We start from the raw sequence: 27,119 nt of genomic DNA on the forward strand, positions 1-27,119 counted from the left end.
CATGGTACTTTATATTTTATTTAAACACTGGAGTATAGCAGTGGAGTTCTTGCCAGTTCAGATCTGTCTCTAGAAGTGAAAGACCCACTCACACACAGTACACGTTTATTTGATTTCAATTGATTCTATTTTTATTTTATGTTAATTTGATCTCTGTCAAGAATCAAAAAATACTCATATGTCATATTTTCCTCAAGCTTGCAACAAACTAAACTTGTTTGTGCGTGTCTTTCTGTCTGTTTCTCAATTGCGTGCTGTTACGTTGTCCAGATGTGATGAGCGGACAAAATAGTGACGGTCTGTCCTCTAAGGTCACATGGAGGGTTTTTGGTGCAGTAGTCTAATACACTCCCTATCTGTGTGTGTGTGTGTGTGTGTGTGAACTCATTAACTCATGGCCTCATTGTCCAAACACACTGAGTCTGCAGAAAGACATTATGACTTTGCTGCTTCTGATGTGCTTTGGCCTGAACTCATCATTTACGTCATACCTCACACTCATGTACGTAAGCTGTCAAGTAATCACGGCCCCTCGCTCACGCACATTTACAGCACAGTCACACAGGTCATCTTATATAATCAGACCGGAACAAACCAAACTAAACTGAACTTTACAGGCGATGCGACTACACCGGTTTATAAATTGTTAAACCTGCATAAAAGTCTGAAACTGACTTTCACCACATCGTTGCATTCCTGTTTTGAAAGGGCAGTATTGAGGTAGAGGTGAATGTTATTTCAGGGTGTCAAACAAAGAAAAAGAAAACATTTGAGACGCCGGTAGCTCTGATTATAGTGTAACTCCGCTCAACAGTGGAAACACTATAATTTTCGAAACGAAGCAACGAGCAAAAGAGGCAAGGTGAACAAGGCGATGTGTGTGTGTGTGTGTGTGTGTGTGCGTGCATGTGTGTGTTTGGACAGCTCTCGCTCCAGGTTTCTGTCAAGAGAGAGTGAGTGCTGAGTGTTATTTTTCCAAGTGCACTTAAAAAGCAGCAGGGCATCAAAGGCCCCACTAAGAAGTGTTTTCACAGACTGGATGATAAGAAGCAGAGAAACACTTGACAACAACTCGGTCTCTCTCCAACTCTGCTGTATAAAAAGTGTTTAATTGGTGAGGTTGGAGATGCCATATAAATATACAGTATATATTGACAAAACAATCTGCTGTTAGCTGCTATTATTTCATCCACATGGCTTAAAGTTAAGCATGAAAGTTCAGTCTTGACCCTGGAGTCAGTAGTTGGCAAAACAATCCCAACTTAAGGTCCACTCACTGTTTTTTTATGGCACTTTCAACTATAGTTCAGTAGATAAGAAATAGCACAGCCACTCATGACAATACCACACTTGTAAAAAGCTGCTGTTGGTTGAAAACTGTTAACTTGAATTTTAATAGAGAAGCTGTATAAATCCTGTACAAATCCTCAAACCACAACACAGACAAAATGCTAAGAAGCACTACAAAAAATGTAGGAAACCATAAGGAAAACTTGAGATGCTCACAATAATTTAAGAAAAAAAAAAAGATATCATGAGGGACAGGCACCAGGAAAGGTGGGGTGTACAGAAATAAATCTGTCAACAGTACAAATAAAGTACCTCAGCCGCCTTGGAGCAATGCGGCTGCAGCCTTGGATCCACCTCTTCCCAGAGGGGTCATCTTAATAATCTTGCATCAGGATAACACAGTTCTATTTATACTATAAGTTGTTTGTTCAAATGCTTATGGAACAACTTATGTTTTCTGACAAGTGACCTCTTTCGGTTGTGTGAATAATGATTGTAGCAAAGCCCCAAAAGTCCTTCAGGTGAGGTTGTGATGGTCTCATCTTCTACTAATCATGAATGTTTCTTAAAGCATCTTTGCCTAACTTTAAAACCAAATAGGTGCCTAAACTTATCTAGCCCTTTAATCATAGATGTGACAGATCAGTAAACACTCAAATGAGTCATTTCTTAAAACTGTTATATGACTTGTTTTGCAAGGCAATGAAAAATGACCTATTTTGCTGTTTATGTATGAGAACTTGTTGATTCCTGATGACTCATTTGCACCAAAGGAAGACACAGAATATCGAATGAACACATAAATAAGAGGAATCTTCAGGATTGCCTCTGAGTGCGGAGGTAATAAATAAGAACATCTGCTCTTCTTAGCTTGTATTTTTTCTTTTCTGATTACTTTGGTGTATTTATAATTTTAACTTATGTTGAAAGCTGCCCTGTCAACTGCAATGCAAAAGAAAAAAATAGATGCAGAGGTGAAAACTGATTGGATGATGATTTCTCACTCTGTAGGTTTTTCCTAGCACCTCTTCTTTATATCTCTGCTCTCCACTTCTTTCTTCTCCCGTTGTTCTACTTCTCACTCACACACACTTGAGCTGACTTTTATTCTTCTCTTGTCTGTGTTAACCTTTTACTTGTTGACAGCCCTGCGTGACATAATCACCGTATCTGTCCCTCTTAGTACGTGTGTGTGAGTCCGCGTCTGAGGCCGCGTTGGGGGAGTCGAGATGATTTAAGAAGTGGGTTTTTCCAAGGAGTCCGGCAGGCTGGTGTTTACAGGTGTGTGTGTGTGTGTGTGTTTGTGTCAGCCATGGACTTTGAGTTTATACTGAGGGTAGCAGAGAGGAGAATACGAGCTGCTTTAGGCAAAGCTGAACCAGGTAAGGTGCTCTTAACACTGGAAACACTGGAAATAGAGAGAGAGCAGGATTATGACATGTACTGCTACTTGCTTTACCGCTAAAAAAAATCACTAAAAAGAATAAAACTATCATAATACTGACTATTTGTACAATTTTCTTTGCTATCATCATGATATAAACTCACAAAGTTTATATTTTTCGCATCATTTTAAAGGTTGCTTAAAATTCAGTCAGTTCATTAGAAATACGGCTAATGGGAAATTTATTTTAGCTACTAAAATTCACTTTTTGGAGACGTGAAGTTATTGTATAACAGCGATCCAATTATATTGTATGTTAAAATAAAGTCATTCATGCATCCTTTAGCTTCTCTGTAAACTTTCGCTATGGTATTACTATGAAATTCAGTCGCAGAAAACCTCAAAAAACCTCTCAGTTTCAGAGATTTCTGTTACAACAAGCGTCCTTTTGTGTGAACGCTTTGTAGGACAAAAGCGTCCGTGATGTCTCTGAAGTCCAAAAATGCCACACATTTAACTGATTAAACTAAAATCATTAATTAAAATAATCCAGACAGGGTTTAGGGTGATGTAATACAGGGGCATTTGGAGGCTTTTTAGTGTCAGTTCATGATTACCCTGAGTGCCTCATTGATTTTGAACTGAGACAGTGAGTATACACACACACAGACACACACACACACACACTCTCTATATAAATTGACGTGTCCTATGACGTGTAGTAGTCGATAAGTCGGGCGTCACTCTCTAGTGTCTGTCTGGAGGACCCTGTATTATATAGCTGTTGATGATATATGTCTGTGTGTGTGTTTGCGTCTTTGATTTTGTTGTCATGTGAGTCAAATTTTCATATACTGTGTGTTGCATTCAGTCAGTTTTAAAGTAACTTCAGTCAAAAATGATTGTGGAGATGTTTGGCTGTACTCTATGTGAACATTTTTCATCCAATAATTTTTGTAAATCATCCACACATGAATGATTAGACTTGTATGAGGTGGCTAACACCTCCGGGAATGCAAATGCTGTCCCACATGGGTCACTGTGGGCGATTATTCACTGGGCAAAGAGGCTGTTTTTAATCAGAAAACAGCAGAATATGCAGCCACAGTGGAGCATTTTGACCAACACACATCACCAACTATTAAAGGATAAACTAGGAGATTCATTGATATTTAAAGGATAAAGCTGGTGTTACTCTATATTATTCATATTGTCAACAAAGACCAAAATCAGTAATGCATTTTCGGCCTCTCAGTACTTTCTGACTCCTGGCTTCCCACTCAATCCCAAGCTCACAGGTTTCTACTGAAGATATACAAAATATATCATTTAATATAACAACAGCTGGGCACTGTAGTTTTTGGCATCTATTACTGTAACAGGAGTGAATATAATGCATTTCTTAGGGACTATTTTCAGTGGAGTAATACACATTTGGTGCTCTGAAGAGTACTTCCGGCAGCAGGACGGTGTGTGTGGCGTTGAGTCAAAATAAACTACAGTGTGTGTTCATGGTAATGAAGGAACGTGTCACCTGGTGCAACGGTGTGGTTCATTTGTTTATAATTTTTGACAACAATGGAGCTCTATGGCAGAGAGGAATAAACTATCTCAGGCTTTAGATACACAGACAATACTTGCTAGAAGGATTGTTGGTTTTGGCCTTTTCATGGGATTTGCTGAGAATAAGAAAAAATACAGAATATCACCAGACTTATCCGTGTTTATTTGCCCACATGCAATGCAAATATCATTTTTCATTATTCATAAAAGCAAGTTAATCTTTTTTTACCTGTTTCGGCGCATTTTGACAAATCCTCTTGAAAAAAAATCACATCACGATTTAACTCTAAAACCACTGTAAAAAACAAAATATATTCGTGAGCTGCACTGAAGTTGAAGCAATCAGCTGTTGCGAAACAAGAATCTAAAAGGCATCACCCCTGATAAAAATGCTTTTAATATTGTGTTTTGATAGCAAACACCAGTAATTAATGCTGGCTGATAAAATGTCTCTTATGCAATGAGACGAGTGGGAGCAATTTCATGCTTGTTTGGACAATTTTGAAGAAATTCTAATGCATGTTAACTCTAATGCACGGTAACTCTCAAGGACCTTAGAGAGCCTCTGCTCTCTAAAGCCCTAAATAATGGACACAGACATAAAATGGTCATACTATCAGTATTTGCACAGCACTTATTCACTGCAGAGTGTTGTATTTGTTTGTGTATCCCCTCTCAAATCTCCCTTGTACCTGTGAAAAGTGTTGCTCTTAGATCTGTATTATGGCAAGAGTTTGGATTAGATTGTAGCCTCGCAGGCTGAATGAAAACCTAATACACCGTGTTGCTGAACTATTCACATTTTCACTGGGAAGGATTGCTGTACACACATTGCACATATTTGTATACAAGCTTCCTTTAATGCAGCACTGTGGAGAAAACAGATTAGTCAGAGGTCTCTTTGGCATTACTGTCAGCATCAGAAATGTGTTTTTCGCCATCTAGAGCAGAAACTAGTGTTATTATAAGCATTTTACATTCATATTCTGCCTCTTGTCATGTCATTCTATTACCTAATCTATCTAAAATGTAACTGGAATTGTTACAAAGAGAAGGACAAGGGGATCAGGTTTGCTGTGTATAATCCGATTTTGATTAATTTGGGTTAATGAAGCTGGTTATTTCTCTTTTTTTCCCCCCAGAAGATTATAACAATGCAAAGACCCTTTTCCAAAAATCCACCACCTGGCCATTTCTCCTCGATCCATCTGTGAACTTTTTTTCTGCAGAGAGGTGTGGGGAATAGCAAGTTTTTTCACAACACAGTAGCTGAAACTAAGATTTTTATTACTGCCTGGAAATGCTGCTGAGAAAAATAAGCTTAAAGTTCCAAGACTGTGGGTGGCACCGAAAACATTCTCCTTTGTTGAGTCTTGAATGCTTGACAAAGTTTTATCTCTTGTCACATTATCTACCTACGCTCTTTGTTCCCGTTATTCAAGACTAATTTTATGTCTGATTCAGTCAGACGTGCACACAGGGGCGCTTGAAGCGCTGCACTAAAAAAGGAAAAATAATGAATCTGTCATCAACAACAGGCTCTAATCTCCTTCTCTTGGAAAATATGGAGCAGATAGTTGGCATGTTGTCTCTGTTTTTTTAATGCCGTAACTAGCAAAACAAAACACAATATTTCAGTCTGACATGCTGAAGATTAAGGGGATCAAAACCAGCGCTGTCAACATAATCAAACAATGGCCCACCTCAGACGTGACTGGCTCATTACAGAGAGACCAGCAGGTTACAGTGATGTCAACATCTCAGAGGCATGAGAAGAAAATCACTGTCATGACTCATTAAAGGACCAGTACACTGAAAAGTACTGTTAGCAGTGGCGCACTGGGGCTGGGAGTTAAACCATTCAATCCCACTCTGGCTGTGAGTGTTTTCTGACAGATCAGTGCAGTGCACACACACACACACATGCACACACACACAAACATACACAGAGCGAAACACACATATCAACCAGAGAGAGAGAGAGAGTAAATTAATTAGTATTGACAGATCCATTAGATTTGTCTGTCACTGGTCCAGTCTACACATTGTGTACAGTACTATCCCTGCTCTGCTTTGTACTGAAGTGTGCCACACTGAACTGCACTGTACAGTAATGGTACAACTCAGAGAGCTTAACTTAGGCTAAAAATGAGGGTGTGTAATATCAGCAATGAAAGCAATGCATGGATGTGTGAGAGATGTTCCTGTAAATGATTGAGAGGTGGATGTCAGCTGAAGGAAGAGAGAATGAGTGAGCTCATGATCCAGCCTATATGGCATCGCAGGTTATATTCACATTACCGTGTCTTCAATTATGTCTTAGATAATAGCTTTGAGCTCTTACTGTGTATTAGTCGAGGGCAGGCACCAACCATACCTGAGTAAGAAGTCTTCAGTTTCCTCCCGTAGTCTGAAGACAGGCAGGTTACTGTAGGTTAATTGGCAAGTCAGGTGAATAATGTTTGTCTATATTGAGCCCCTAATCATACAGTTGCTGTTTTGTGCCTGCCTGGTTGGTTTAGTCTGCACTTACATTGAAGGATTGGTTCGCAGTTTTTCAAGTCAGGTGCCTAAATGAACATTGACATATGTTTTTCTTGCTGTAATCATTCCTCCTGTTCATACTGACTCATAATGAGTTCCTGACTACCTGATGGATGTAAGACCGATATTCACTCTCCTATTTAGCTCCCGTCTGGTCTCACAACAACTCATCTTCGTCTGTGTGCAGTTCGGCGATGGGATGGTAGCTTACAGGAAGTTTGTCAGAGCTTCTCACATCAAACATAGTCATTTGATTCCTTCTTAATGTAAAAAATAGTCATTAGAGCAGCTTTAAGTATAATGCAACAGACACCAGTTGCTTATAAAAATACAGTGAGGGCACATGCTCTCCTAGTGGTAATTGAATCCAGATGAGAGCTGCAGCTATCAAATCCAGTCATGATGCGCGCGCTGTAGGTGAAGTGGAGGGGATACGTGTGGATAATAGAGTGGAGATGAAGTGCTATCACTGCAGTCTGCTCGAGTGACTGCGCCGCACGATCTGTTTAAAGAGAGATTCTATCGACCGGTTCAATTAAGTTTATTTGTCACGTGTAATCATACGTATAAGGGACAATCACAGTGAAATCAATTTGTGCCGTTTCCATATCAGACAGTGGCGTTTCCCCCCCGTCAGGATGCTCTCAATGGTGCAGGAGTAGAAATTCCTCAGTTTTTGAGGGGATACCCGGAGTTTCCTCAAGTGTCTGAGGTGAAACAGTCTCTGCTTCGCCTTTCTCACCACTGAGTCAGTATGCAGCGCCCTGTTCAGGCCCTCAGTGATGTAGACACCAAGATAAGCTGTCCTCCCTCTTCACCGAGGACCCGTTGATATTAAAGTGGGATTTAGAGTTGTCTAGATTTAGAGGGGATGAGAAAACATGATATATCGTGCTTGTAATACACAGTTTAATGTGAATAATAGCCTAGATTTATAACAAGACATTACTTACCTTATAAAGGCACTGTTAACCCTCATTTTAAACATTTCTAAAAACCAAATGAGGATGCTGTCTGACTCCATAGAAGCTGTTAGCTCTGCGTCAGACTGTGCCATTTTTATACATTTTCCTCCACTTAATTTTCACATTACATAAACATATTTTTCAAGCCCCTTACCACCTCCACCAAGCTTTGACTTTCAGCACCTCCTTAACTCTTGCTTGAAGGAGTTCTCCGTTCAGTCTCTGTAGTTATCTCTCCCCTATCCCCATAGTTCCACCACCCTCTCCCCCTCCCCTCATCCTCTGTGGTTCTTACTTTTTGGGGAAAGATCTGGAGCGCTTATATAACCGCTCTGATGCAGAAGTCTTCCATTTTCAACCGTAACCATTTTGTGTGGATCATTTTCACTGACGACTCGAGACTCCTATTTTTACTGTACCTTCTCTAGAAACTGCATTTGACCTCTGACCTCTCTGTGAAAAGGGAAAAACATAAGGAAATGACTCAAAACAACATCCTAAAAGTACTGATTTTTAGAATAGCTGTAAGAATACGTCCTAGAATTTGACTGTATTTGCTGAATCATACGATATGTGTACCGTACATCTGTATTAAATATACAGTATATCTCACATATCATGTAAACATTAACTTTCTCACTGCATGTCAGATCAACACTACCATGAAATTTTGTACAGATGAACTTATGGCCCCCTGACTTTTCCACACTTTGAAAATTTATCCAATGAAGTATTTCAATACAACATTTGGCACAACATTTTTTATAGATATTAATGGTTCTCAGACAATGAATCTTACTGACTTGATGATCTCTGCAAGTGGTGAAATTCACGAATGACTGTCATGAAAATGGTCTCCTCTCTCAGGCTCATACATGAGTTTAAAGTATGATGTTTTTTTTTCCATTAGTTAATTGTGTCATAAGACATCAAATGATCCCATGCAGCTTCTACTTAGCAAATTTGGTGAAACGGGCCCCTGGATAGCAATAAAGGATGCTGAGAGTCAGTTTTTTCCTTAAGTTATACTCTGACCTCATACATTTTTAGCTAATTCCCCTGAATAACATACATGAACATAAATCTTACTTAAATCAACAACATGAAACACCACATAAGGAGAAGGTTGAGGTGGTGGAGGGATCTGCGGCAGCAAAACGGCATTGGCATGAGCCTAATCAAAGTACCTTTAAACCTGCATTAATATGATTGAATGTAGCCACAAAGCAGTAAATGAGCAGAACACTTGACTCATTTTTGTACAATTACTTTGCTAGTAATAGCGAACGCAGCGTTTTGCATGTTGCTTCACATTAGCAGTTGGCGTTCTCTGCATATGAGCTGCTGCTTTAACTGGCAGCCATAATGAATTAAGTTAGAGCTGACTGGTCGATTTCAGACCGGTCCAGTGTCTACAGTCTTTTTTTTTTTTTTTTTTTTTACAGTCGGGAACTCTGGGGAAATGGCGTGACTAACACGAATTGACTTTCACTGTTATTACTTCACACTTCAAAGTACCAACAACACCAGAAATATTAGAACAGCACTTCCTGGGAGTGTCCCCTCAAAATGTCCCTGAAGCTGAAACAGGCAGCTTTTAAAAGGGAGATCAATATCAATATGTGAGGTGTTTAGAGGACCGCGGTCCATGAAGACCTCTATAATTGACATCCAAGTCCTGTTGTTGTGAAGAGTCGGAAGTACTTAACCTCAGGATCAAGACCCATGTGATATACAGACGGGTCCCAGGAGACTTTTTATCTGCTTGAATCTTCTTTTATGTTCACTAAAACTGAATATAAAAGTATAACAAACCGACATGACAACGTCCATGACTGTATGGTATCCAAATATGAATTTAGACACATAAAATTAGTGTGATGGCCACAAGTAACAACAATATCTTTATTCTTCAGTAGGAAATAAGAGCTGAGATTAGTCTTTGCTGCTTTGTTTACATGTTGCTCAGGGAAATACATTTTTATATTTTCAAAATTCATATCTATTGACTTTAAAATCCAGAAATCTTGGCACCTGAGGCTGCAGACACACCCGTGCATTCCTTGGCTAATTTACAAAAACTGAACAGATTGATTTCAGCCCCAAACATCAACTAACATTTGCAGCTCTGTGGAATAAATCCTGTAGCGTGTGACAGGGTCTACATGATGCCACAATCCAATGAGAACTGAGGTCTCTGTGAGCTTGGGGGGAAGTGTTTTAATGGGTAAAACAAACCACTTGTTGCATTTTATGGCAACTAAAGTACGTGAGCATAGGTTAAACATGCCACAACTTAAGTCCTTTATGTTAAAATCTTACCTTCATAACTTGACCCCATTTTCCCCTGTTTGAAGTATATTTGTGATAACTTAAAGTTTACTTAACAACCACTGCAGTGTGGAGGAAAAAACAACAGGAACTCAAACGCAACATATGTTTTACTGTGATACACATATATCCCTGTTTTGTGTAAAGTTGTTTCTCTGGTCTTTGTGCTGCGAGCGAGAGAGGCGCCGAAAAGAAAAGGGGAATAGAGAGGAATAGGTATAACGGGGAGAAAGAGGGGAGGGGGATTCGAGACACTGAAAAACAGCAGACAGAGATAGAAGAAAAGAGAGAGAGGGGGAGTGAATGAATAATTTAGTCCCTCCATTCCCTCTCTTCTCCTCCCCGCTGAGTTGGAGATGTTACAAAGATAGATGAGGAGAGAAGAGGAGAGGAGAGGAGGAGAGGAGAGGAGTGTTTGTGTGTGTGCGTAGAGCAAAAAAGAGACACGCAGTGCGATGAATGTAATTGATGCCAGATGTGTGTATATGTGTGTGTGTGTGTGTGTGTGTGTGTGTGTGTGTGTGTGTGTTGCGTGTGTGTTATCCTCTCAGCATTCAGCAGGTGTTCTCTCCCTGCGTTCGGAGACCCACCTGCGTCACTAATCACTCGTTACCTAGGTAACAGTGGACTTCCCCGCGTCTGTGTGTGTGTGTGTGTGTGTGTGTACGGGGGCGGGTGTCTGAGCGTGAATTATGAGTCATCCTGCTCAGTTCAGAGTGGCTATCCTCACACTCCTGTCTGGGGAACACCCACCCACATCTGTTACCTCCCCGTCCTCCTATTGCTCCATCTCTCGTCTGTCTTCATCGTCAACTCGTTCCCGACTCTTTTCTCATCTTCTGCCGCAAATTATAAGTATTTATGTCTGTGATTAATTTTATCTTAATACATGAATGTAATGTTTACCTGTTGCTTTCTCTTCATTTTGCTGAGAGAGAGAGAGCACAGTAATTAGCATGAGCAGCACAGCCATCATGACTGGCCAGACAAAGATAAGAGCGCCACCTACAGAGCTTCTGTTTGTTCGACACATTTTGGTGAAGCACTACAAGTCCAACACAGTAAAAACAGTAGAGACGGAGCCTAATTCTCATCAGATGAATCTTCTATTTAAAGGAATAGTTCAACATTTTGGGAAATACACTTACTCTCGTTAAAAGTTAGAAGAGAACATGGAGATCAGGCTCATGTCTGTGTGTGTTTAAGGAATAGTTTGTGTTAGTTTGTGTGTGTTAAATATGAAGCTTCATCCAGCAGTAGATTAGCGTAGCATAAATACTGGACACAGGGGGAAACAGCTTTCCTGGCTCTGCCCAAAGTTCAAAAGTATGTCGAGCATCAACTTTAAAGCTCACACAAACAGAAAGCCAACAGTTTATCTATCTGTCCAGCACTTTTGTGCAGCATCTTTGGCTGTAGAACACAGGTTTTAATATAGTTCTCTGTATATATGCATGAAAGTGCAACACCTGACAACCTGACTGTGATGACAGGACTCCAGGAAGTTCAGCCTCTAGTTCACAGCTGTTGTACATTAAACAAACAAGATACAACACGTTCATTAGTCAACTTTAGAGGTGTTGATTGGTTGGGACAGCTGTTTCCTCCTGCCCTGTTTTAATTCAAACCTAGGCTCAACAAGTTCTGACTCCAGCTCCGGACTACATGCACAGACATGAAGTTAATATCAATTTTCTCCCGTCGCTCTCAGAGAGAAATTAAAATAAGCATCTTTCCCCAAAATGTTGAACCATCCTTTAAAGGGAAGATTTACTTGGTTGTAGATATTTTCAACAAGATTCAACTTATCAGGTATGGTAACGTTATAAATTTGAAATCAAGTAATTATATGCTGTGTTGCTAGAAGTACGTGGACAACCAATTTAACATATGTGATTGCTGAACATCTCATTCCAAATCATAAACACTGCTGCAGGGATTTACTCAAATTCAGCTACAAGAGCATCAGCGGAGAGGCCTCAGTCAAGTTCTTTCATACTGAACATGGAAAAATAAAACTATGATCATAAGTATGTGGACAAAAACAACACTTTCTGTTTCACATAAGGCAACAACAAATATTAAAACTTGTAGATAAATAAAAGTTACACTCATCCTGCTACCCCCAACATGTTCATTACTTCTTTTAAGGTAGTCGAGGAGTTTCTGTGATTTGATGCGAACACTGTACAATCACCATTTTTAATAATCCATACTGCACTATCCTCTTAGTGTTTAAGAAAATGTCAGAGGCAGTCTTGCTGTCATCATCTTGATGCTACTGTTTCTGGCTAGTTCAGTGAGTTTATTCACATTAATTTGCTTTTTAAAGTGATGCTTGGGACTAATAAACAACTTAAAGTCTGAAGCAGCCGCTAGAGTCTGTAGACACCAATAACAATCAACATACTCAGCAACCACCTCTCTGTGTGCCCAATGACATATGGTTTGATACCCTTTTTAACTCGAATGCTGCTTCACTATTGGCCTAATGCCACAACAGAGGGGCGCTTTATCGAAGCCTAACACCCACATTTGAACGAGGTGCCCCTTTTATCATCTTCTCCCCTGCTCCATAGAGTATGTGCACATCACAGTTTTCTATTCTTAGAGCCTTACCAGCAATAGGGCATAAAGTTTGTACAGAGAATACTAGAGAAAAGGGCACGGGGTCATTATGAAGTCAGGAGGGTTCTTTGTGAATATTTCAGAGTTGTCAACGAAATAATTAAGAATAATCTTCTGTAATAACCATAAAATTTCATGCCAAGTCTGGTCAGGAGTTGTCAAGATATAGTATGTTTCTCTTAAGTATTGAAAATCAGTTTTTATAGTGCTGCATTCTCCTATTTTATTATGCTGTCATTTACCTTGCAGCTGCTCCCCACTGACTTTAATGTAAAACAGACCTCTGCAACAGATTCTTTATATGATTATGGAGAAGTTTACCCCTCATCTTAGTGTCTTAGTAGCAACAAACTGAGACTATCAAGTTGGAGATAACAGCACTGAGATCTAAATGTCTGAAAAACATCTGTCTTGCCAGGTGCTTGATTGTTAATTTGTAGAACAATAGTGTAATTGCATATGAAACAGGATGTTTTTCACATAAGTTGCTCCAAAACATAATATATCTCAGGCATAATTGAACAAAGCAGCTCAGTGACAGTCGAGCAGCCACCAGAGGCCCCCAGATGAGCATTATTAAGCTTCAAGCTATTGTAATTGCAACAAACTTATAAATAAATCACATTACAAAACTAGACAGCATGAAATCTCTGTGAAATACTGAATACAAATAAAATAAAATACAAATTCCAAGAAAACAAAATGAACTTTTGATTGAGCTTTTATGTACAAAAAGAGCAGAAATGTCTTTAATGTCAGCAAGAATCCTGGAACTGCATAAAAAGAAAGAAAGGCTGGAAATAAATAAATGTGTGAGATAAAAGAAAGAGGGATTGAGGAAAAAGAGGAGGGGAGTGCTGTTCCCTTTTAGTGCCTGTAGAGAGCGCTGCTGCCTCTGCGCAGACCCAGAAGACCCAGATGTGCAGAAAAGGCAAAGCTTCAAACAGAATGGAAAATAATAGGAGTGTGTGTGTGTGTGTGTGTGTGTGTGTTCTCTCAGGAGGGAGCCTGAATGGCCAATAATAGTCATTTTCTTTTTCATTTATGCCCAATATTGCATATTTTGTTCTCTTGCATGATTTGCGTGTGTGATTATCTCTGTGTGAATGTGTGCATGAAGCAGAAAGATTCGGGATGGGTGGTTTCAGGGGTATGAATGGTGGAATAAATGGATGGAGGAAGGACGGGGTGCAAAGAATTTTCCTTTTGAAGTATGAGAGCTGTGTCCTGCCTTCCTCCGATGTTATAAAAAGCAGTAGAAAGGATGAATTTTAATGTAAATGTAGCTTTGATTTATTCATAACTCCTTCACTTGGACTGACCTGGATAAAATACACACTAGTACACACATATACACACATACATACACACACACACACACATCTTTCTCTCTTTTTCTTGCTGTCCGGGAGATGAAGCAAGAGTGAATCAGTAGTACTTTCTATATTTAAATTGTAGTGTGTCAGCAACATCAAGAACAAAAGAAGGAAAGTCTGGGACCCTGTCAGGAAATTCTGGGTTTACCTGCAGAAATGGGGGGAAAAAAAATATGAAAATCCAAGATGACAGTCTGCTGCCGCTGTTTTGTCTTTATGAGTCTTTGATTTGAAGCCAGAATGGGACCAAGCAAAGAAAAAATATATGAATAAGAAAGTCATAAAAACATAATGGCACTGACATATTTTCCATTCTCAAAGACAAAAATCTGATAAACTTGAAGCTCTTACCTGTGTTCAGAACCACATTTGGTTATTATAGTATTTATATGAGTCCCTAATTACTATGTACCAAACACAATGAGGCTCTACTGTGTCACTGATGTATCACCACTGTTAATAATGTTATCAGTGAACTACTGCTCATGCTCTTAGACACACTCTGGCGCCACCAAGTGGGCATGAGGATAATATGTGTGTGTGTGTGTGTGTGTGTGTGTGTGTGTGTGTGTGTGTGTGTGTGTGTGTGTGTGTGTGTGTGTGTGTGTGTGTGTCCATTTGCAGCACACACACACACACACACACACACACACATACACAAACAGAGACCAATGCTGTTTGCTGTCCATGGTGCTGAAAATATTTTGGTTCAAGTGTTCCGACCTGCACCTGACGTCACGAAGCCTCAAAGCGACATCCGATTATTTTTTAATCACATATGCTTCACCGGTTGCCCTCAAGTCCTTTTTGGATCCACACAACATAGAAGAAAAATTACTTAAGCATGAATCCCTCTTTCTTTTCATTCTTCTCATTTATCCGGAATACTTTTAAAACCAAGAAAAAGTAAAAAAGTAAAAAAACACAGGCTACAAATACTTATCATACATATATTTAACTGCTTTTTTTTATTGTGACATGGTTATTTTTATTGTAATTATTTTTGTAACAATAGCAACAGTCTATATTGGAAACAAAAGGTTTCATTCCCTCGGGACAGTGATTGAGATCAGCATATTAAATGACAATCAACCTATTAGACTGTGAGATATCTTATATGCAAAGCTGACATTTGGGACTGACAGTGATGGGAATGATCCATCCCTTTGGGAGCATGAATATGATAAGTACATTTAATGGCAACCTGCCTATGAAACACGAGTCATACCTTGTTGTCGGTGCTAAAGGAAAGGTCACCGAAAACATTAGTGCGAATCCTTACAGGAATAATGAATATCTACAGCAAATATGATAGAATTATGTCCACATATATCATCATATCACCAAAGTGTTGGAATAAATGATTGACATTGCAATCCTTAGTTAGCAAGACACAAAAACTAAGAGTTCCTGAATAATAATAATAGGATTTTTCTTACAAAGTCAATAACATTGCTTTCAAAATATCTCTTGAGAATTGTAATTTTCCCGGCTGATAAGTTTGTTGATCCCTGACATGATGGAGGTTCCACCATGCCATCAAAAAAAACCCCACACAGCCAAACTATATTCATCGTAAAGACGGGATAGATTGGAAAAGGTTTTGAGATTTTCTTTGTAATCAGTTTTCCTAGAAGACAGGAAAAATGTCATTTTAGTGCTCTTTGTGTGCAGCTGGGTCCCAGCTCGGCTCTCTATTCAGCAGCTGAAGAGATGGTTGACCTACATGCTGTACTGGAACGACCAATTCATGCTCACGTGTGAGATACTGTATCGGCAAAACTTGAACCAGTACATGTGCATGTAATAGAATGTATGGTATAGTCCGAATCTGATCCTTACAGTGCACTTAATGTATTAACATGACTGGCTGTACTCACCTGTTACAGCCCCACATGACGGAGGAAATGTGAGCTTACTGTAGTCCAGTCCTGTAGTGTAAGCTTACAGCTGGAAACCTGTTTTAAAGCTATAAGCACGTGTACAGTAGACAAACCAGACATGTGAGGCAGCCCTCCACTTTATCAGCCCGTCAATCTAGCCCACCTCCTGCATTTTTAAACCGTTCATTCAGACGAGCTGTCATGAGCTGAATACAGACAGTATGTGTGGGATGAAGTAATGAGGGGAGCAGGTTTCATTGTTTAGCCTGCGCTGCCTTCTTCATCATGTCATTTACATTCTTTACTTGCCCGAATCTGAAATGAAATATGAAAGAGATGAAATATGTTTTAAATAAATTGAGTTTCACACTTTTTTTTTTACTCAATTCTGCTATTTGTTATCTTTTCCAAAAGGTGAAGAAATAATGTTGAAGGCAGTCTAGTCTAGTTTGGATTATTACATTAAGTTTGATGTGGAAACATGTGCACATACACCGAGACTGGACTTTTCATTGAAGTAGAAGACATCTTGTATCCAGCAGTTGATCTTTTGAAATAAAAATATTTGCTCATAAATTCTGGATTTTCCAATGAGGGAGAAGGAGTGGATGTAATTTTAAGAATTCTTAAAAAAAACACAACATATCAGACACAAATTATAATTCAAAGCAGAGTATTAATCTTAAAACATGTCTGGAGGGGATCTTTAAGTGAATACTGAGACTGACAAATACTAAAATCACCTTAAAAACCAACATTTTCAGAAAAAACATACAGAGGACATGACTTCAGTGTTCTCAGAGGCAGCTGCAGCCCTGGTTGACTGATTCTAGGCAAAAAATAATTATAATATCCTTAAATCTGATGGAAACATACACAATTACGCAGTTCAAGAATAATGGAAATGTTATATGAAAAGGCCACCAAAGCCTGTGGAAACTCCGGCCTAAGGGAAGGGATGCCCTCTATTCTATTCTATTCTATTCTATTCTATTCTATTCTATTCTATTCTGTATTGCCCCTCATACACCCCTACACTGGCCCATAATGAGGATGACAAGTTGTTTTTGAGAGCGCGTGTGTGACTGCTCGCTCGGCGCGTGGCTCCAGCGGCGGTGTGGCTCGCGCTCTCCAACGTCAAACCAGCCAGAACGACAGCCACGAGGACATCCGGTCGTTCCTTTCAAAATAACACACACACAAAAAAAAAATACACTAGATATCACTGACAGTGTATCATTTGAAGCAGATTTCTAAGAGAGAAATTGCAGCTACATTTCCACTCGTTTAATCTAATGTCCCCTGTACGACTTTTGTCTGTATGAAATATAACCAACGGAGGGTTTCAAAAAGCACAAACACCTTTGAAGAACTTTCACAGTCAGGCCTGCAGCCTCTAAAAGCAAACTAAAGGTCAAGTGTCAATAAGAGCAGGGACATTACAAAAGACGACTAAATGAGTCACAGCAAAAGGCCATTCAGAGGAATATGTGATACTGGAGGAGAAATGTATGCAGCAGTCAGTGTTCATGACATTTAAAAGCAAATATAAAACATAAAGATGAAATAGCTAATATAATTAAAACAACGGGAATGTGTCCTATTAATAGTCATCCAGAGATTAAACTATTAGTTGTGATTTTATTAAATGGAAATTGACCCTGTTTGATGGCAACAACAGGTAGCAAAATGTCTAGAACAGTGGTTCTCAAACCTTTTCACGTTAAGGACCCCTAAACAAGGACCCCCATTAGATAGGGTTTTGTCCCATGCAGGGTCCCCCATCTGATAAGATTTTTTCATTTAGATGTTTTATTACAGAAAGTGTCTGAAACCCATGACCAAAATAGTCACACATTCTGGCATTGTGTTACTTATATGTGGAATTGTAGTGAAAATAAATGATTCCCCTTTTTGCTAGAGACCCCCTGGAACCCCCTCAAGGACTCCTGGGGGTCCCTGAACCCCACTTTGAGAACCACTGGTCTAGAAGAATAAAAGAGGAATATTAGGCTAAAAGATTTATAATACAATAAACACCATACTGAAAAAGTAAAAGCATGGTTAGTAATGTCAGCCATTAATATATAGCTAGGCTACTATAGTCTAATCCATCTGAAAGACACACAAATCCTGTTAAGCTTTCACTTTGAAAACCAAACCGCCCATTTTCCGGTGCTGCTCTGGGTGACTGCCGCTGGTTTCACACATCTGGATCCGCGCTTCCATCAGCGGAACACAAAACGGACAGAGGAGAGAGGACAGAATTGCTTTATTATTGCATTATTCTCCCTTTTCAGAGGTTTTGTGTTTGGTCTCGCCTGTTGACCATGGGAAGACAAACTGACAAACGGGGTCCGGTAAAATCGGTTGGAGGAGCCGTTCAGTGACAGCTGCTGTTATCTGACTGACAGACAGACCGGTGAAACGTGACGGACAGGTAAACCGCTGTGCGTTTCTAATCAATGGCCTGGGGAATAACGGCAACAGAAAATATGCTGTAAGGTGAAGTGGTGTGTTTATTCTGGACTTTACCGCGTTGTGGCTGAAGTATGGGGCCGTTATAGCCGGTAAAGCGGAGACTGGAGGTTTGTGTCTGGTTTTGTCTGCGCTCCGTCCCCTCCGGTGGACACAACTGAAGAGACTGGAGACACGGACGGAGACAGGGCTGGTTTTGTGTCGGCTGTTTCGGCAGAGACATGGCAGCGGCCATCGCCAGCGGTTTGATCCGGCAGAAGCGACAGGCGAGAGAGCAACACGCCCACCGACCGACTGCTCACCGGCGGCGGAAGAGCCCCGGTAAGAAGCAGGGGCTGTGCAACGGGAACCTGGTCGACATCTTCTCCAAAGTCCGGATATTTGGCTTGAAGAAGAGGAGGCTACGGAGACAAGGTGTGGGGAAAGGAGGGGGGGGGGGGGCGACATGCATGCACATGCACAGACAGTCGCACGCACGCAAATATATTGATATGCATTATGTGCGCGCTTCCACAAACATACAGAAACGCACGCTCTCACGCACGCATATACATTTTTACGCGTGACAACATTCATACACAAGCACCTTCATCACACGTGCACGCCTGGGCCGATGCACACATGTACACTCGCGCGCGCGCTCATACACGCGCACACACCCCAATCATGCATAAACACAGACTGACAGACTCGCCCCTCTCTCTGTCTCTCTCTCTCTTTCTCTCTCTCTCTCTCCTCTGTGGTAACACACACACACACACACACACACACACACACACACACACACACACACACACACACACACACACACACACACGCACGCACACTGTCATGTCTTGTAGTGCCCTATGGTTCAGTAGTTTCCAGGTACATCCATTATTGAAGCCACAGATTAGTCTGTCTAGTCTCTCTCTCTCTTTTCCGTCTCCCCGTGCATCTCTACCTCGCTCTCTCATATTTCCCAGCTCATAATTCAAAGTGCCCTATCACCATGATCACACTTTCTCTTCACATCACTAAAACGTTAGAATAAATCACAACGACAGCAGCAAAACGCCTCTCTCTCATATTGAAATTACACTTTTTTTCGCTCTTTGTTACTCTGATTTTTTTCCTCTTTCGAATGCAAAACAGAAACAGTTTTCTGTTCATGTGGAGCTCAACATTTTCCACCATTCAGGTTTTTCTTTAATCCAAATTAACATCACAGTTAAATCATGGTACGGATCGTGCCGTCAGTGCATGGAGAAGTAATTATGGATGTGAATGCAGATTAATGAGAATGTTGTGATTGTGTGCTACGGCGAGCGTTCAGTTGCAGAGGCGATAAGTGCTGTTGTAATCAATTGATTGTGTGAGAAACCAGCAGGTGACGTGCACGGAGGGATGGATGAAGGGAGGAGAGATGGAGGTCGGAAATGAGAGGAGGGGAGGAGAGACACAGAGGAGGCGAACGTGAGGAGTCATGTTGATAGGACTTGGTTTTCACCAGTTTGCTCTGGTGAGTGACGGGAATTTTGTGTGGTCTGAGAGCCAGATTCCAGATGGGAGTAGGAGGTGATCTCTTTTCTCCTCACCGCTCCTCTCCTCTCCTTCCCTTCCTCTCCCTTTTCCTCCTCGTACTTTCCTCTTCCTGTTTCTCTCCATCACTCGTTTTCCCTTTTCCCTGTCACCTCCTTTTCCTACTTTTCCTCCCTTTTTTTCCTTCCACAGTCACCTCCTCTCCTCTTTTCTCCTTCCTTCATTGCATCTTTCCATTTCTTACTTTCTTTTTGTCTTTAGTTCCCTTTTCTTGCTCTCCTCCTCCTTCTCCACCTCCTCTTCTCTCGTCTCTTCATTCTCCCTCCTCTCCATCCTAATCCTCCCTTCCTTGTCTTAGATCTTTTCATACCTCCATCTTCTTCTTTCCTTTGCTCCCCTCCACCATTCTTTCCTTTTTGGGAAGAGAAGATGACAACAGCCTCCTCTCCTCTCCATCATCCTCCATTATCTTCCATTTCTGACCTTTTTTTCGTCACCTCCTTTATTCTCCTCCTCCTGCTTGCCTCCTCTCCAGTCATCCCCCATATCTTTGATCTTTTCGTCCCTTCTTCCAGCTTCATTTTACTTGTCCTCCCTTCTTCCCTTCTGCCATTCTTTCCTTTTAAGGAAGAATTAGATGACAACAGCCACTTCTCCTCTCCTCCTCAGTTCCGCATTTGTTCCTCCTCCACTCCCCTCCCAATTTTTCTTTCCTTTCCTCCTCCTTTCTCCTCCTCCTCCTCCTCCTCCGTCCTAATCCTCCCCCCCTCCTACCTTGGATCTTTCCATCCCTCCTCCCAGCTTCATTTTACTTTTCCTGCCTTTTTCTCCTCTTTCTTTTCTAGGGAGAAAAGACAACAGCTTCTCCTCTCCTCTCCTCTCTTCTCCACTCCTCTCCTCCCTTCTTTCCTTTGCTGCCTCCTCCTTTCCTTCCTTCTGTCTCTCCCTCCTCTGTGTTCCCAGCTGTGAGAGCTGCTGGTGAAAGCTTGGCAACATCCACAATCTCTGTGCTCTGTCTCTGTCTCTCTGTCTGTGTGTGTGTGTGTGTGTGTGTGGGTGTGTGTGTGTGTGTGTTTTCTGTGTGAGAGATTTGCCAATATCCCCCACTGTCTTCCAGAGGTTTTGTGAAGGTGAGACAGGCAGACCCGGCTCAAACCAATCTGCAGCCTTCATGGCTCAATCAAAGCTTAAATGATCAATGCAGCTTAATTTTGCGTATTTTTTATCAGCCAGAGTGAGACTGACATGGAGCCAAAATGGGCTTTTTATTAGAAATGTGATATCAATCCTCTCCTGATAGTATGGAGGCTCTTTCCTGTCCACAGCTAGTCAGTATGCTGTTATTAATATTATTATAATTTTTGATATCCGAGCGAAGAATTAATTGTATTGCTGTGGCAGGATTTCACTCAACAGTATGTAGGAAAGCAAAGCCAAGCTGGCAGATACACTCTATACATCCAGGTCTATTTTAGTTACATTTAATTATTATACATGATCTTTTATTAATTAAAATGTCACAGATGAAATATAAAGGACATGACGCATTCTCAAACAAGATAAGAGACAATAAAAAAAAACATCCAGCAGCTTCTTCAGACTGTGCGTCACACAAACAAGGACGGTGAGATTGAAATGTGGCTGATTTTGGTCTGTCTGCAGTGGGCAGTGGGTTCTGATGTCTCCTCTGCTCTGACAGACAGATGCCGGGCAGGTGGACTGTGATTTTGAACCATAAAGCAGCAAGAAATGACACAGCTGTCAGTTGGAATGATATTTGCATGAAAATATAGACTTTGTCCTATTCGTAGCAAAGAGGGAACAAGAAAGTGTGGAGGGAGAAGTATAGGGATGTAACAAATGATTATTATCATTATAGGTCAATGCGGCAATATATTTAATTGTTTGATATATAAAATGTGAGAGAAGGGTGAAAAATGGCAATTTCATCGCTAGCCTGAGGTGATGTCTGCAAATGCAAATGTCTGTTATTTTATTCATTGTCATGCACATAAAGGTGTTCAGCCTATATGGTCTTATAAGACACAAAAAATACAGTTGCAGTGGAGAAACATATGTCAGAGAAGTACACAACATCTTACATTACTTTGCAAACAAACAATAAAAAAGTTCCTAATATGCAACAAATAAAAAAATGTAAGAAAAATCTAGAAACCAGAAGAATTTACCAGAAATGAAGGAAATTTTACTAAAAGTGTGTCCCTTTATAAATGAATATGAGACAGACTTTGTGCTCTATCTCACCTAAATGTCCTTGATGTTCTGGCCTCTTATCTGAGCCGAGTCTGACATTGATGTCGCTAACAGGACGACAAGCCTCCGAACAACGTTTTTTTTCCGAGCTCACATATGTTCACAAACTGCTCAAACCACAACAACGTGTCCGTTCCAGCGAGGTGGTGGTGGTGGTAGTGAGGGAGGTGAATTAGGTATCTCTGGGTGTTTAAGCAAGATTAAAAATGTTCTCCTGTCGGGGAGGGAGCTGAACCACAAAGCTCTTGATTTCCTTGATTTTTGTTCATGTCGTGTCCCGCCCTCACGCATGGTCATGAACTCTGCGTAGTCACTGAGAGGATGAGATTATGCTAAAATGATGATTCACTGCTGGGGAAAATTAGGAACTATAAATATAAGAAGTAAAGAAAAATCTTAACCAGCATTCAATATTTAAGTGATGTTATTCAGCTCTGTCACCTCTGTTGGACCGGCTCTCTCTGTACAGCGTGTTCCCCCTGACTTTCAATCAATGCATAAGCAGGTATGGAAAATCGATAGATGACGTCAGTGTTTCCCTCTGAATTGTATTCTTGTCAAGGCTGGAAAAGCCTTTTAAGAAGTACTAAGACAACACGGCATCTACAGTCTCCTTTCAAGTCAAAGACAATGATGACATGTGGTGCAGACGTGTATAAAATCTGAACTGTCTCATTAGGACAACCTGAATTTAGAGACTCTTACTAATTATTATTGTAGATACACAATCAAACAAACTGCGTCATTGCTGCCGTATTAGGGATGAAGGACATTTACTGTAGCTCAGCCAGGTCTAATTGTTCTACCATTATTTTAACAAGAAATCTGCTCTTTTCTTCACCCTGAGCGTCCCTCTAATCACTCATCACTCTGATTTATATGAGACTGAAACGCATTCAGTTGCTCCTTGTAAAATCTTCACTTGGGTGCTGTTGAATCTGCTCAGTGTGTGTGTGTGTGTGTAAACGAGAGGGAGAGAAAGAAATACAGAATGCCTTTTATGCATCGCATGTATAAGACACCCATGCTGATATTTTATACCGTGTTAAACACTGTATTTAGACTCAGACTGGGGCAAATTAACTGACAATATGACACGTCAAATCAGCACGGCAGCTTGACGGGCTGACTGATTGAATCAGATCACATTATGATGAAAATATAGCTGTGTGTGTGAGTGTGTACTGTATGTGTGTGTGTGTGTGTGTGTGTATGTCTGTGTGGATGGGGGAATACCCTTCCACTGGAACAGTCTGGAATCACGAGACTGTTGTCATGGCAACGCGAGAATGGGAATTTCCCTAGTAACAGACAGGATATGGAGTTACTGGGAGGAATGGGAATATCACCTTGACGATTGTGGGAATGTCACTGTGGCAACGGCTCGGCACGTCAGGTCGGAGTATGATTAAATGGATAACTGGATGTCGGACGGATGAATAGACAGATAAATAGATGATGAGTGGATGCAGCAGTACGGTTCCCCCGTGGAGAAGTATTGATTTTTCATCCATTACAGCAGGAATCTATGCAAACACCAACAATAACACCATTTGAAACTGTAATTGCACTTATAATAGGGATGTGATTAAAAATCTATATCAAGATAAATTATAGCACATGTACCGTGATGTTTGTCCTCAATCATTACAGTTTTGATTTAAAATTTGCACACAAGTGTAGACACAAGACCACATTTTGATCTGTCGCTTCGTTCGATCACTCTGAGAGAGTGGACAGTGGTCTGGTAAGAAAAAAAAAGCCAGAATTGGAGATATTTACAGTGACCTTGACATTCAAATCATAGCCTCTAGAAAAAAGGTTATTGGGTAATGTAGTTTTTGATGCTAATGCTGATGTGATAATTAAAGTTTCTTTGAGAAATGTAAATGTCTTTCTAAAAAAAAAAAAAAAAACTTCTCTTAAAAATAAACTTAATGGCCTCGAACATTCCCATTGGCTGACTCATATCACCAGCCAGGAAAGGTTTTCTGTTATTACATGCCACCACTGAAATGCACCTGCTGTAATATATCCACATCAAACAGGGGGTTTTTTTTAGCCACCAGAAAGACAGATGAATAAATGTAAAGTCAGGCTGGCAGGTACACTCTCTGCCATACATCCAGGTCTATTTTAGGTATGTATAATAATTATACATGATCTTTTATTAATTAAAATGTAACAGATAAAATATAGGAGATGTGACAAGTTCTCGAAAAAGATAAGAGACAATAATAAAAAAAAAACATTTCCAGCAGCTTCTTCAGGCTGTGCGTCACACAAACAAGGTCGGTTAGATTGAAATGTGGCTGATTTCGGTCCGTCTGCAGTGGGCAGTTCCTCCTCTGCTCTGACACGCAGATGCCGAGCAGGTGGACTGTTATTTTGAACCATAAAGCAGCATGAGAGGGAAACTAGAAAAAAAAGGCAGTTATTGAAGAAAGGAACTTGTCAAATGCTAAATGTGGTTTAAAGCAGCCATACAGGAATTTAAATCAGTAAATGTGTGATTAACATTACCAGATAGTGGAGTCGTGGGTTATCCTTCAATAAAAAGAGTACACCTGCATACTGATGACAAAACCTTCCCAGTGGTGGGTGATCCTTGTCAGCGAATGTCTTGATTTATCATTGACCGCTCTATACAACATGCTAAATAGTGTGCTGGGAATTTTGTCAATTTGAGTGCTGGTTGCAAGCCTCACGGCTCCTCTTCCCTCCTTCTCCCCTGCTGCACAAGATGGATCCTTCACAAAGATGGAAAACACCCCTGCCTCTCTTTCATACACACACACAAACACAAACACACACATACACTCTTCATAAACTGGGTCAGCTTTGGCTTTTTTTTTTTTCTGTCTCTGTGCATTAGGGTATACTTTCACACATTTACTCTCTGTCTCTCTCACACACACATGTTCAAAGGGGATTCCCACCCTGCTTTAGCATAGCTGCACCGACCCAGGCGAAGTCAGCGGTGATGTGGTAGTTTCACAGAGGGAGGAATGGGTGTGGTCACATGCATGTGAGTGTGAGAGGAGCCATATTAAATGAATCGTTTCACCGGGCCGGCTAATGTGAGCGTATGGAAAAAGCGTGCTATCTAAAGCAGAAGAGGTGAGAGTGATGATGATGATGAGGATGGAAAAACGCCTGTCTGTACCTGCTGAAGAAGCACTACTATTATCTCACCTAAAGCTAACGCTGGTGTAGTCTTTTTCTTTCTATCTTTCCGTTAGTCTCTTCTTCGTTAGTCTCTCCTTCTCCATCTTTATCTAGTGTCAGTTTTTGTCTCTCAGCTCCTTCTCATCTCCTTTCTTACTTGATCTGTCTTTCTCTTGTCTCTCTTTCCCAGCAGCTGTTTTATTCATTGTGTTTTATCTCAGCAATTTTGTATTTGATGGTGAGATGCGGGATTCACACAGTGAGAGGCAGAAATGACTGTTTAATTGAAGCAACATGAAATAACCGAGAACACAGCACCCAGTGACTGAGAATTTAAAAAAAAACCTGCACTGGAGCACCAATGATCGAATGTAATGACGTGATGTAAACATCTGCATCTAATTATTTGTGACAATAATCTGTATTTTTAAATAGATTATTATCATACAAGAGCTTTGAAACACTTCTTTAAATGGGGGAGAAACCATCACATCAAAAGATACACACAGTTATCTGAGGTTTGATCTATAAAATCACATCTGCAAACCATTATATCGCCGGATAGATAAATAGTAAACATAACAGATTTAAAGCCATTATAAGGCTGCTCTTTACCATCAAAGGTTCAGAAATAATTTATCAAACTTATTCAAGTGGAACAATGATCACGAAGGAAGGATTAGTCCAAGAATCCTGTAATGGATTGGATGTGCTTGACTGGTCCCCCCCCCCCCACCCCACAGGAAATCCCTCAGGATGCAGCAGGTCACATGTGGTCACATCACGTGTGTCCTTTAATGCCAAACTGTATTGTATCTCAGATGTGCCTTGGAGAAGTTTTTGCATTTGAACGTGAATCATTGATAAATCATTCTGTCTAAGCTGACCAACCTTATTTCAAGTTTTGCCTCGTTTTATTTGCATTTGCTGGTTTAACGTTTGTGTGATGTACAGCGATTCAATTCTTCTCCCTTCTTCTCGTGTCCTTGTCCTTGTGTTTGTGTTGTGTAGAACCACAGCTGAAGGGCATAGTGACCAGGTTGTTCTGCAGGCAGGGCTTCTATCTCCAGATGGGCCAGGATGGAAGTATGGACGGGACCAAAGACGACAGCACCAACTCCTGTTAGTAGACACACACACACACACACATACACACTGATAGACACTGTACACAATCAGGTGTGATGTGCATTTTTGAAGGTAAACCTGGTAAACGTGGGTGTAAAACACTCACACTTAATCCTCATCGTTAGTGCACAGAGCCCTGCTGACTTTCTGTACAGTCAACCAGTCAATTACATTTGGGTTCCTCATTTATCAACACTAAGGCTTAACTACACGCATGTAGAGGAGCAGCATTGTGCTTTTCTTGACAACGAATGATTGTGAGGCACAGCAACAAGAATCTGAAAGGAAAAAGAGAAAATCAGAAAAAGAGAAAAATCATTGCTCAAAACAACAATGAGGAGAGTTGCAGCCCAAAACCAGAATTTCATCATAGCAAAGGAAAAGCCATGACAGTCTCTCTTAAGGCCAAATAGTTATTTGGAGACAACGTGTCAGTCTCTCGATCCTCATCCGATTGGATGAAGGTCGAGAGATGATTTTTCTCCTCTCAGTGTGAAAAGGAGAGAATGGGACCATATAATCTGATGAATCCTAGTAATGTCTCCTATTTCTAGCCGTACCATCTACACACTATGCATATTGACTG

The 27,119-nt window shown here is 40.6% G+C and overlaps 1 protein-coding gene across 5 annotated transcripts in view; it reads left to right on the plus strand.

The window, feature by feature from the left end:
- LOC137176739 (fibroblast growth factor 14-like) overlaps positions 1-27,119 on the plus strand; it is a 65,348-nt gene that overhangs the window by 14,139 nt on the left and 24,090 nt on the right. For 3 of the 5 annotated variants that reach the window (XR_010925858.1, XM_067582632.1, XM_067582628.1), the window contains exon 2: positions 26,417-26,527. Coding sequence is in view for 4 of the 5 variants with exons in the window: in XM_067582628.1 (XP_067438729.1) it covers positions 26,417-26,527 (111 nt within the window). In the remaining variant the exon portion in view is untranslated. Of the gene's footprint in view, positions 1-2,537; positions 2,673-18,178; positions 18,857-26,416; positions 26,528-27,119 lie in introns of those variants that run through there. The other 2 variants (XM_067582631.1, XM_067582630.1) reach the window with 2 other exon arrangements.

The sequence above is a fragment of the Thunnus thynnus genome, chromosome 24 (genome assembly GCF_963924715.1).
Source record: "Thunnus thynnus chromosome 24, fThuThy2.1, whole genome shotgun sequence".
In the NCBI taxonomy this organism is placed as follows: domain Eukaryota; kingdom Metazoa; phylum Chordata; class Actinopteri; order Scombriformes; family Scombridae; genus Thunnus; species Thunnus thynnus.